Source organism: Rhamphochromis longiceps, linkage group LG6 (assembly GCF_057381845.1).
Source record: "Rhamphochromis longiceps isolate RC_006_pf linkage group LG6, R_longiceps_female_GT1.1, whole genome shotgun sequence".
NCBI lineage: Eukaryota > Metazoa > Chordata > Actinopteri > Cichliformes > Cichlidae > Rhamphochromis > Rhamphochromis longiceps.
Genome location: NC_140562.1, coordinates 9090604 through 9104028, shown reverse-complemented (window position 1 = coordinate 9104028; position 13425 = coordinate 9090604). Strand labels below are relative to the sequence as shown.

Here is a 13425-nt window from a genome sequence, read left to right as displayed (position 1 = left end):
GAGCCAGAACTTAATATTCTTGAAAACAACTTGATTTTAGAAAAACAAAACGCATCTCTGTATTTTTCATCTGCTTTTACATTAACCTGCTAATGCTAATTAAGCCTTTTGAACTCATATTTTTCTGTGTTTTTACACAGCTTAAAACACAGACTGCATGCATTCATGCTTTTCACACATTGGTGGCTGAAGCAGTAACACTTTTATAATACATTTCCCACTTCCAGGCCATTAACTAACACTGCTTATACTTATGCTCTTCTGCTGAACCCCAGTCCCCCCAAAACAGCCATTAGCAGTTCCTGAGAATAATCTGTGTCCTCGACTTAACCACTAGACATGCTACATAGAACTCAAATAAAGCTAAATTAAGCAGTGCCATTTATAATACCATATACACAGCACTTAATTCATTTCTCTTTCTATTCTTCCTGCTTTTTACAGCAAAAAGGCAAAAAAGCAAAGTCTTCTTCTTTCTGTTGATTCTATTGTGTCGCTGGCATAGAAGAACAACAAAATAAACATTAAAAAAATCTGTTAGTGGCTACTGTCCAAGGTGTTATTGTAACTGTTTTAGCCAAGATATTCAGTTCCCCAACCCTACATGTTTTTTTCAGTTGACCAGAAAATATCACAAAGAAATGAATAACTCAATACATCCTATACGTAACCATGTCTGAAAAACAACGAGAAACATACATGAGAGCACACCTCCATGTGAGAACAGAGGAGGGAAAACTGGGCGAGTTACTGTAAACTATAGACAAATAAAAGTGAGAGTTAAGGCATTGCTGAAGAAATGACTCAAGTCTCAGAAAATCAGCGTAGTGGTTCATCAATTCACAGGAAAGATTACCTGCTCCCTGCAATGAAGCTTTAAAACGTACTTTTACAACTCGCAGATTTTGTAGAGTCCACGTAATCAATAATTAACCAGAAAGATAATAAGTGATCTGAGTAGTTTAGGAACAGGTTAAGAATTTACAGAGCAAATACATTCCTAGACCGAGCTTTAAGCAACAACAACAACAAATCTGATTAGTTTTTTTAAAGATACCTTAAGCTACAAAACAGGTACTGTAAATCAAATATCGAATATATACAATAGTATTATGCACACTATTGTTCCACACTGTTGCATTGGGTTACATTATTTTTCTTTCCATAAACAACACCAACATACAAGATGCTGCTTGTAAAAAGACTTACTAAAGCACCAAATGTGGATTAATCCACCACTGAAATAATCCCAAATAAATGCACCATTTCCTCCTGTCGGAGTAATATTTGCTCAGAAAAATCTAATGTCCAAATGTTTTCGTGGGATTACTGAGTCTTAAAAAATGTTTTTGCATTGTTTAAGATTAAAAATTGGGAACCAATGGTCTTGGAGCATCAGGGAGACAGACTGTACTGAAAGACAGTTAATGTGTTGTTGGTTCTGGTGATTTAACAGTGATTTACTATTCAAAGTATTGGATAAAAAATAGACTAGCACCAGTCTGACCTTTGAATAATAACATTGCTTTGTTGTTTCTTCATAACTCGCATCTGGGCCACAAAAATGTAAATTTTGTCATCCTGCCAGAAACTGCTGACAAGCTTCCACATGTACATAACATTACTCCCACATCTGTATTCCTGGTAGATTTACATTATTTTATGTGATGCTGACAAATTCCTTCAGGCTGTGGAGACACTGTTTTGCTTTTTGTGTGTGTGGTTTTTTTTTTTAAATTGATGTGTTTTGTTGTTGTGTCTTCTTCTTTTTCCAACTAATATTTTTGTTTTTTCTTAACTATCGCAATAAAGCTTTAACATAGCTTTATCAGTATTTTGTTTGTTTCCCAATGAATCTCTGAACCTTCAGATTCCCAGACATGTCTGACCATGATCATCAAAACTGTGAGCTTCAAATTAAAAAATAAATAAATAAAATTAAAAATAATAATTATGGTCCCACAAGTAGAGAAAGGCTGAAATGCTCATTACAACTGACAGCACAGAGACTATTGACAGAACAAAGAAAATACTTTAACTTTCCTTAGTAACAGGCTAAAAATGTACTAAATATCTCAAGTTTCTTTAAGTATGTGAAAGGTCATGTTTTTTGTTTTTTTTATTTCAAATTGCTCTACAGCCCTAAACATTATGAATGTGCTTATAAAGTAATCTTATTATCCAATAAAATCCTCACAAAATTATCACGTAGGTCTAACGGCTCAAACAATACATTTAACAAACATGCATAAATCTAAACTACACAGAGCTCATTCCTATTGTTATAGACACTAAATAAAGGAAAGAGTTAGGTAGTTATAATGCTATTGTGTACTTTAGTGTTGTTGCTGCTTAGAGATTTTGAAGCCAAAGAATATTAGTATTAATAGTGATATTAGTGAGTAAGTAATTTCCTACAAATATTTTTATTTTAAATTAAACTTTAAGAAAAGTTTGAGCTGTTTACAGGGTCGTGGGTTGTGCTGAGTACTACAATGAAGTGAGAACACATGGAAGTGGGCTAAGCCATTTAACATTTAATATGGCTCGAAATCTGACATCTTCTTTATAAATTTAAGTTTTCACATTATGGATAAGAAAGATCTACCCCCCCCCCCCAAAAAAAAAAAAAATAAAAATAAAAATAAATTTAAAAAAAACTTTAAAAAATGGAATGAATCCCCTTAGGACAAAGAACAATCTCATTTCATCTTCGGCATCGTTAGCTCAACAGACAAGAACACCAAATGCCTTGTTCCAAACAGAAGGTCACCTGTACGAGAAGCTTCAGCTATTACCACTTTGTGTGACAGAATGACAGTGAGGTCAGACTTTCTTGAGCAATGTGAGTCAGACCCTAAAACCCCTGGCTTCAGATGCCATTGCAGGGGATGACCCTCTGTTCAGCTTTACATACAATGACTGGTATGTACTTTTAATGACGATGACATTGCCAAGACTCCATCCACGGTTGATGAAAGTGGTCAATGACAGCTCTGAAGATGAGGACACAGGGACTGTGTCATCACTTGATTACGGCACAAAGGTTAAGCCTATTAGCATCGGCAATTAAGTAAGAATAAAAATGGTGAGCTATGCAGACAAAAAAAGAGTTCAAAAATAAGAGTGGCACCGTGGCTTCAGGTTGGTTTAGTCACTTTTTCTCCAGCCTTTGTCCCCCGTGTTTGTCTTGACAAAAACACACTCCCACAAAAGTATTACAGTAACAAAAGCACATGGAAGCAGTTATGTTGAGACTCTGAGACATTGTCTGCTGCTCACAGACACTGAGCAGGAACTGAGCTCACTAGCACACAAACGCACCTTCTCAGGGTCCAGCATGTGACTTGTGTGTTACAGAAGCATGCGTGTGTCCATTAAGTTACAATAATGCTATTTTGTTTCACTTTTAGTTCTTATTTCTCCACTGAGTGAATTTTTTTTCTTTCAATCTAAAATCAAAAAGCTTCCACGCTAATGACATGTTGGCGTGTGTGTCTGTGTTCGAGTGCGTGCCACTATTTCCATGCACAACCATGCACGTGTTGAACATGCATGAAACAAACCAGCACATATCTGCATATAGCGTTGGAAACTGGCTTATTTCAGTCCCTGCTCACTAATTGTTGCATGTTGAATTCAATCCATATATTTTTAAATGGTGTAGCTTGACTTTCTTTGTAAATGTTTCTTTGTTCTGAGGTGAGAGACTGTGTGTTAATCATTTGTATCTAACACAAAGCAACTAATATTAATGAAGCAGTTTTGTTGTCCAGCATGTTAGTTTTGGTCGAGGAATGCACACAAGTGTAGAAATTCAGCTGTTTTTGTTTAAACTGTCCAAATCAAACTTTTTTAAAATTTAATTTTGATTAAATTTGACTTGTTTTTTTTGTCAAAGTTGAAAAAGAATAAAAAGAGTGCCTTTTTTGTGAAAATCTAAGGTTATTTATTATATCAGTACTACCAAATGCCAAACGGTGCTCATCCTAAGCATAAATTTATGTTTAAGTTAAGAATGATTACATCACTTTGATTCATATTCATGAGGATGTCCTGAAAAGAAACCCTGTGCTTCAACACTTTCTTTTCAGGAGTGGAAGATTTTCCTGTGTCTGTCTCCATGACCAATCTCATGTCCAACGCAAAATCATAATGAAGTCCTTTTCAGTCTTTGAATTGCAAATAACTGCTCATTGTTTCTGTGTCATTTGCTGTGCAAACCTCATCCATCATGTCTCCTCCTAGGATTTGTTGTATAAAAGCGACATAGCATAGCAACACTCCCTCTGCATACCTTCTCCCTCAGTGTCTCTCGTACTCTCCCATTTGTTCTCTCTACCAAGAACTACATTTCCCAGGATGCAACCGTGCACGGCAGCGGCACACTCTCCTCACTGGGCATGCTGCCATGCCTGGTGGGTAAAGAGTCTTTAAACAAACATGCAAGATTAAACCCAACAAACACACACCACACACACAGTGTGCTGACTTCAATGTACTAAAAGCAATGTATAGAAAGCAAACATACAAGAAGCAGTTCAGTTCAAATGATCATCTTTTCAGTTTGCAGTGATTAAATCTTTCTGTACCCGTTCCAACTTTTTCCTAATTAAAACTTTTTAAGTTATAAAATGTATTATTGCTCACTTAAGCCAACAATATAATATAATATAATATAATATAATATAATATAATGTAATGTAATATTTAATAACTATTATTTATTATAACAATTACTTTACATTATCATACAGAAAAATGTTACAATGTTTCCTTAAATCAGAATTTGTTCGATCATGCTACCATTATTATCTTCATATTGTTAGCAGTACTAGAAGTTGCAATAACAGTATCACTGTCTAATAGGCTACAGTTGGATGTTGTATGAGGCAATATTTATATAGGACATTACATAAATACAGGTATAGACTTGTGCTTTAAAAAAAAATGAAAAAAGGCAAAGAATTTAAATCTCAAAAACATTTAAGAGCAGAAGGTATTAAACCAGCAAAAATAAAAATAAAAATTTTAAGAACTAAAATTACAAGGTAAAGGAAAATAAATAAATACATATTGACAATACTGGCTTTGCAATTACATTCTAAATTAAAGTTCATTCTAAAATTAAATTAAATTCCAAAAACAAACAAAAAAAGAAAAAGAAAGAAAGATATATACTTTTAACAATGTCTTTTAAAAAGAAAACATTGCTGTAGCCGACTATTTCATGTAGCAGATAATTTATAGAGGGGCTACAGCTAACCTCTACTAAATACTAAAATGTATTCTTGGTTGTTTTGTCAGCCACCTTGCCTGTGTATGACCTTGTTTAAGATAAACAGAAGCAAATGGAAAACTATCTTGTTTTTTTCCTCGAAGAAAATGCAAAACTATACAATAAAAAACAAAACGCCATGTTTGTAAAATAGTTTGCATGCTAAACTGCCGTACCTCCCCGCGTCGGACGTTTCGTCTCTGTGCTAATTTGAGTCCCAAATCATAGACATTAGGGCTTTTATTTATATATTCAACAATTCTGAAACAGGGCCGTTTGACGACTGACTGTTGCCTCCACCATTTTATCCACTTCTGCAGAAAACGTTGGCTTCGTCACACTGAAACTGACACAAAGTACATAGTGGTACATGGTAGACAGCAGCTGATTATAGTTCTTAGCGGTGACTGCACAAATGTAAAGGTGGAGGACTCCTTTTGCTTTCATTTTGCAGTATTTCAGTTAGTACGGCAGGTAAATCATTTTTTAACAATAAAAATGTATGTGGCAAAAAAAAGACCACGTTATATGTTATCACTTTACCGCGGTTACTGATTAATATACTTGATCATTAGGTGCTGTACATTTCAATGTCACTGACAAATAAAATAAGCGATAATCTCTAAGGTTTGTAGATTGTGGTGTCACCTTTATTAATGGGCCATAACAAACGTAAACTTCCTGTACTTAAAAAAACCTTCATAAAGTGAGTTAACACTTCTTTTTACCGTAAATACATTCTACTGTTGATTATATAAACATGACATCCTGCTGCTGCAGGGTTTTTGACAAAGATCTTCTTTCATATTAGTCTGTGAATGAAATGACAAAAAGTGCAGATTTTTCTTGCACATGCAGTTACCTGTGCACTGTCCCTTTAACTGTGAACCATGGCAGCTTACTACTGCTTAACCGACTGTTCACCCCACTTATTAGCTCATTAGCTGGTTCCTCTTGTTCCGGAATACCAAGGTGCTACTTTGTATTAATTAATTGTTAATGACAGTCTGAATGGCACACACTTCCATTCCATTAATGCTGAATTCCTACAAAGAAGAGGAGATTTAAAACAATTAAAGTATTTCTTAAGGTTAATCATCACAGTTGTATGATTTAGCGCAGGTTTTAACTCTCACACACTTCTTAGAGGTGAGAAACAAACAGAATGTCCTCAATTCCCAAATATAGCCTCAATTTTAAGGTCTTTAGTTGCCTTTACAAAGGCAGAAGTACAGCACACACACCTAAGCTACTCCGCACCATTAATCAAATACTCTGAAAAACACATTGCTCAAATATGACCTTCCGCACAAAAGCAGCCACTATTGAAGCACCAGAAGGAATTCACTAAAGGCGGGTCCGGGTAAACATTCCTGCTGCTTTAAAGCCTCAGCACCTCTCGCCAGCGCTCTGTGTGTGTGCGTGTGTGTGTGTGCGTGTGTGTATTCCAAACACATGCTCCAAACAGTGCATGAGCCCACATGGAGATCCAAAGAACTGTACCAGGGAGGTCAGGTAGTTCACATAAGACAAACTCACATGCATTAACACACACAATGGAACACTTACATAAATTTTTGGATTGAGTAACGAACGCCGTGTACAAAGTTTAAGGAAGCAGAGGACTTTGGCCTCTGCTAAGATGGAAAGGGAAGAAAAAACAAAGAGAGAGAAAGACAGAGAACAAAATTGCTGCTTCCTTTCTCTCCAGCTTAGGATTGTCACACTGACCTTCATCTGCAAGCTTGAAGAAATTAAGAAAGTAAAACAATATATAATTAAGGGCAGACAATAAAAGAAAACGTGCTTTTGAGAGGCTTCAGATATAACTCAAGCATATACAGAACTCCAGAGAGGTTCATAAGTGTAAACCTCCCGAACCCGCAGCAGGCTCAGTTTTTCCATAATGAAACAACAAAAGAAAAAAGTATCTACATTTAATCACCCATGGATGAAGGCTAACATGACCAAGAAGAAACAGCTTGAACTAGATGTAACAACTAGCATAACAACAGTTTAGATGCATAAAGCAGGTAATTTGTTTTGTTTTCTTAATTGAAACATTGCTTAAACTATTAGCTAAATTCACTTCATGTATTAATTGACTGTTTAACCTCTAAATGTAACCAGGACCGCTCTGAATAAAATAAAGTTCATATGATGGCCTCAGTAGCTTTATCTAATTGCTCAGAGTGTCCAGCCCTGCTTACAGACTACAGTAACAAGCATTCCAGTCTCTTATGTGGTTTTCAAAGTAACCAACACTTCTGCTGAAGATGGTCCAGTACTCACAGATAATAATTAGTCTCTCCCCATCGCTTTATGTTTCTGTGCCAAAGATCCCAGGGGAGGAAAACAACAAAGAAGTGACTAAAAAAAAAAAAAAACAGAATAACAACAACAACAACAGCCATGCAAAATGGCTTTTTTTTAGGAAGTCACCTGCCATCCTCCTCTCTTGAGAAGTGAAATGAATTTGTCCTTGAAAGCTGCCATACTTTCCAACAGACCGCAACAACAAGATGAAATACTTTTGGTGCTTGGAAACAAACTCAAACTGGGATAAAAGACGCAGGCGTGTAAGAGAAAGGATGGTGGCTGGGATCTTTCAGGTAGTTCGGCGTGTATGAACGAGAGGCAGGACGCCGCTGTAAAAAGAGCGCGTCGCTCGCTGAACCGTTTTCTGGATAAATAAAGGTTCTCACGCACATACGCACCTTCTGTCGACACTCTCTTTAGTGCCAGTGGAGCATTTTGTTTTTCCACCGATGGTAACCCCCCACCAAAGAGAGCAGCCCTCCTCCCACGGGACTCCTGATTGGCATGGATCAGCCCCTAAGGCAGCTCCACATATATACTACAGTGGCAGAGGGTGTGTGTGTGTGTTTGTGTGTGTGTGTGCGCGCACGCATGTATAATGAAGAGTGCATGTAGAGATTTACAGTGTTGGCATCCGGTCCGGTCAAACGTGTGGACCGCTGCCACTCTCCCCCAACAGCTCTGGATAAATGTGCCATGTTTTGTTTTCCTTTTCAGGAAGCCCATGAAAAGAATTAGCAAGATGAGAAAGTAGCAGGCAGATCTCTTGGGGCGTCCATCTGTCCATTACTGAAATAAAAGCTGTCCACTCGAAGAAGGAGGCGTGATTGAGGGATGGAGGGATTTTGTTGACTTGATAAGACAAGGACGGAGCGCAGTGGGTAATCAAGGGAAAGGCAGAGAGATAGAGTGATAGAACGATAGATAAATAGAAATCACTGGGATTTATTCATGTATTGACACACTAAACCAAAACGGATAAACTTGCCCATCACAATTTAACTGTAATTGCAGGAGACATTTGCTGTCTTTATAGCACATGCTGCCAAATCCTCTTGCAAAATCAGCACGATTCGCCTCAAACTCATTCATTAATCAGCAGTAAACAAAAGGAAATTACCCGGAAACACTCAGCTCAAAGGACTACGAATCATGTGACAGAGATGAGCACTTAAAGGTGGAAAAGACCTGTGAACTACTGAGATACCCACAGAATGTTAACCAGCAATGGTTTCACCTAAAGGAAAAGCTGAACTGTAACTTTTTGTTTCCTTAATATTGTCAATATTTCTGTTTTGAGCTTAAAATTGCCAAACATTACTCCATACTTTACCAATATTTTTGGTCTTGTTTCTTTTGGATTGCCTTGTGTTTTATACTGCAATCCTCTCTTGATTGGGTTTTACTTGGTTAAATAAAGGTTACTCAGACATCACCCTTGAGTTGTCTCTTACTCTTTTTGAGTTTTTCTTACATTTTGCATTGATAAAGTTCATATTAGGAGGCAAACTCTCTCACTGAAGTGTGCTCCTTATACAGTATATCTGTAAGCCTGTTGTAAGCCTGTCTGAAATCACTCATTCTTTTTTTACTTTAATGGCCACTGTTTAAAAACTAGATATTAGTGATGCACAAATATTGGCCCTGATGACTGATATCAGTATGAGCAATTAAGAAAGCAATCAATTATCAATATCGGTAGATTAGAAAGGAGGATATAGAAAAAACATTACATCAAAAATGACCACAAAAAAATAGTGCTGGCCAAATTGTTATTTGGAACCTCAGTAATGGCTCAGAACGACACAATCGGTACACCACTACCAACTATGCTGACTAACTGCTCTGCTGCCATCAGTACCGCGCTTAGAAATGTTGGAAGATTTAAGGGGGGAAAAAGCAATCTGCCACTCACACTCACACCTCTCTCTCTATCTCCGACACAGTCTGTCTCTCTCCAGCACTGGCACAACCTTTCAGCAATCAAATTAGCTACACTCCCTTCCCCAGAATATGTGTCAAAGGAATCAGCAGTTGGGCTATATTTGCTCCCAACTCATAATGTTAACCTTTCTGTGGCATATAGGCCCTAATTTATTATCAGTGCAGCACAGGGTAAAAAGATGAGGCTCGTTGTGTCGACAAGTTGCATCCATGCACGTCGCAGTGCAATGTAATAAACTGTAAGGTGTCCATCTTTCTTGGCTGACCCTCTTCAACCAAATGTCCCCGCCACCGTTAACAATATGTTAATAATAAGGCTGCCTCGTAAAGGTACAAATTCTCAGGCCGGCAAACGTTCCTTATAACAAGGCTGACGCCTGGAGGCTTCTCAGGTGTCAAGTTGAGAGTTCTGAGTTTCCTTTAAGCTGGGATTTTGTTTTCAGGTTCAGAATGACACCTTAGAGGCTTAATGACAATAAGCATGGCAGTTCGTTGTACAGTAAAGTCAGTGAGTGTGTGTTACATTATGAATCTGGGCATTTGTCTTGTTGTTTCTGATGATTACGCTTGGGTACATGAAACTCAAGTTTAACGATTTTTATTACAACACTACTGATTTTTTTTCTTCTGTTTCTATCAGCACATTCCTCTGTGCTGGAAAACCCTGCCGTAAGTCACTAAAGTCACTGCTTTTCATTTAGTGTTTGGCACCTTTCAGTTTTACTGTTGCTAAGACAAACAGAAAGTGTGAAAACCTCACACTTTCTGTAACATTTTAATATCCAAACACAATATAATAACAGTGCCAACTCCCAAATGTTAACGAGCTATAAATTTAAAGTAGCCCGATTTAATTTTTTTCTTTTACACATTTTTCTGAAACTAATTCTCAGCCTCCCATAGTTCAAAAATGGATAAGAACATGGCAGATTTCAATGTGAGCGCTGAGAAGCCGCTGCTGCCTCTTGGCCCAGCCCTACGACTCACCACGCACTGCAAACCAGTGAATGTCAACAAGCAGAAATGAAGAAATATGGAACTTACATACACACACATACAGCACCCCATACAGAGCTAAAGCATGCTGTAATATCCAGCTGTGAGTTCATTATTGAGCTTTGTGGTATCTGTGTCCCCTGTGGTATCACTGTGATATTACTACACAGATTCTAGATGCACAGGAGCTTGCAGGGTGTTTATCATACTTAAGGTATCCCTATCAAATGTAGTATCATTACAGAATTCCTACAGCGCCTTATATAATCCTTACTGAATTATCTGCACTGCCTTTTTTCCAGTTTTTTATAGGTTACACAAATCTTTTCATTATAAGTAACTGCAAGCACCCCCCCCCCCCCCCCCCCCAAAAAAAAACTGTGTTACACTTAGTGGGTGGGGACAAAACCATCCCCAAACCCACAGAACCAGTAATGTTATACATTATACAAAGTAAAAGGGCCACCAAAACCAAATAAATAAAATCCAGTCCTACTGTGTGAACTTTGAAAGTCAGTTTGTGAGTAAAAGCTACACATGAAGTCAGTGAGAAATCCAAGTTCAAATGGAAAGCAAACCAAGTCTTGTTTCTGCTTTTTCTTTCCTGCTGTTTACTGTGATACTTTATGGCTTTACGCCGAACACATCAGCTGAAGGTCAGAGATTAGCCAGCCTTTTAATTTACCGCTAGCTGCACTCCTTCGGTTTGACCTTTTCTCACTAAAAGGCACCAAGAGCCTGCTCGGAATCAGGCCAGGCTATTAAAAAGCGCTCGAACGGGTAAGTAGGTGACAGGTCAACGCTCAACATCTGGACACCGAAACGCATCCAAAAACAACTGGAGCAGCAACACCCCGACTCCTCCGCTGCCGCTGTGCGTGATGCTTATTCTTCTTCTTCTTCTTCTTTTTAATAAATCGCCAATAAAAGCCGGATTGGGAACCAGAGAGACTCGAGGAAACCCGCGGAGGTTAGAAGATCAGAGGCGAAGAGGGGGATGATAATCTTGCCGTAACATCGGGAAAGGTTGATGTAACCGGATTAAACGGAGCTAATGAAATACACCACAAATGGACGACTGGGGCAGGAGAGGGGATGGTGGGTGGGAGAGATGTATAGACGATGAAATCCAAAATAAAAGAAGAAACGAAGTCAAAGAAGGGAATAGGTTCAAACTGATTTTTATCGGCTCTTCAATAAGATAAGATCTAAATTTTGCCGCTGTCCCAGCAGGAGCGACAACATGCGATCATACGATTTAAAAAAATGTTAATGTAACTATTAATGTAAACAGCGAACCTGAAGCACAGAGCTTTCTCCACCACCACCACATCCAGGAGCGCCGTTTCAACAAGTCTCAAACCCGATTTACAGGCGGACACTAAGGCGTTTGTCCCTGTCGACCCCCCCCCCCGCGCCTATAGATTTCCTCCCCCCTAAAAACAAAATTATGCGCACTGACATTTCCCTCAATGCAGCAAAGCGCGCTCCCAAAAGCCGATTTCCAGGGCAGTTGAGGGGGTGGGGGTGGGGGGTGTCATGTTTGAAGGCTGAGGGCGCGCGCCACCCTCCCCTATTAAAAAGCTCATCCGGCGCCGCGCACTCGGGCACGGGCCAACCTATAGCGGGGCAGCCGATTGGCCGAAGAGCAGCTCCATCTGCGCACGTGACTTCTTCTGCTTACAATAAATAAACAGCTATAGAATAATACTTCAAACGACTCCAAATGGCCCCGGAGCGCTCACAGCCCGGTTAAAGAGACTCATAACAGGCAAAGTATCCGCACACACAAGTTTGCAGGTGGAACAGAGGGCCCCACAACACGGCTCAAAGTTGGAGCTGAATCGTTTTTGGATATGTCCGGTGGGAGGCGGGCAGCGCCAGGCAACAGCCGTGCGCAAAGAAAAAAATGACAGCTTCATGGAGACCCTATAGGCTTACTAGTGGACATTAGGCCCTACATACCCGGCACTTTGCTCCTCACACTTCAGCCAAAACGAAAACATACAGTTCCCGGCACCCGCCGGGCGTCCGGACCGCGGCACACACACGCACACACACAATGCCAAGCGAGCTTACCTACACAGTGAATGAGTTTGTGCCTCCAAGAGTCAAGTTCCTGCCGAAAGCCGCGCCTCTCTATCGTGCATTGCTGCCTTTTGCACAGACTCGCCATTTTCTATCGGCCCCTCCCGTGGGCGCGCACATACTGCTGGGTGCTTCCCTGCGCGCACGTCACCGGTGGTTTTTATTCTAGGGCTGGGTGGAGAGCGATATGAGGGGGACGGGGCTGCAGCATCCCCCTTTCTATAGCGCTCATATGTCCCACCCACCAAAAGCGCCCCCTCCCATCCCTCCCAGCATCTCTCTGCGCGAGGGTGTGCTGCTGGCACTGGCCGTTTAATGAAATGTGTGGAGTAGCCCATAGCACATGGCGCCTGCGCTCCAAATTTGCCATAGCTTACAGCGACGTGTGTCAAAGGGTTTCAAAATGCGCATTGTTTCAATCAACAGATGTGAGACACGTACAGCTGCCCCGGTACACGGGGAACGGGGTTATCACGGGTAAGAAGAGAAGTTATTTAGGAAAAAACAAACTTATACAGTATTATTTTTTGAAGGCATCTATAAGCGCATTGGTGGGACGAGACCGTAAAGTGCCTGTAAGGAACTTTCAGGCCATCCAGCGCCAAGTCAAACATTGAGGTTACACATTAAACGTTCATAGGATACAGCTAATTAATTCATTACTATAACTTCTCTTTTAAAGGATAGTATTGCCTTTTGTTAGTCTACTAAGTGGTCTTAAATTAATAAAGGCTCAACCATTAGCCTATTCCTACCCATCTACTGCAACTTGAGCGCATTTTTCATGTTCTCTGTAAGAT

General features: G+C 39.4%; 1 protein-coding gene across 1 annotated transcript in view; it reads right to left on the bottom strand.

Annotated features, from left to right (window-relative positions):
- Positions 1-12811, bottom strand: part of lcor (ligand dependent nuclear receptor corepressor) — a 74589-nt gene extending 61778 nt beyond the window's left edge. Inside the window, exon 1 of the mRNA XM_085409171.1 lies at positions 12617-12811. Coding sequence (XP_085265297.1) covers positions 12617-12713 — 97 coding nt within the window. The 5' untranslated portion in view covers positions 12714-12811. The remainder of the gene's footprint in view (positions 1-12616) is intronic.
- Positions 12812-13425: the final 614 nt, after the last annotated feature.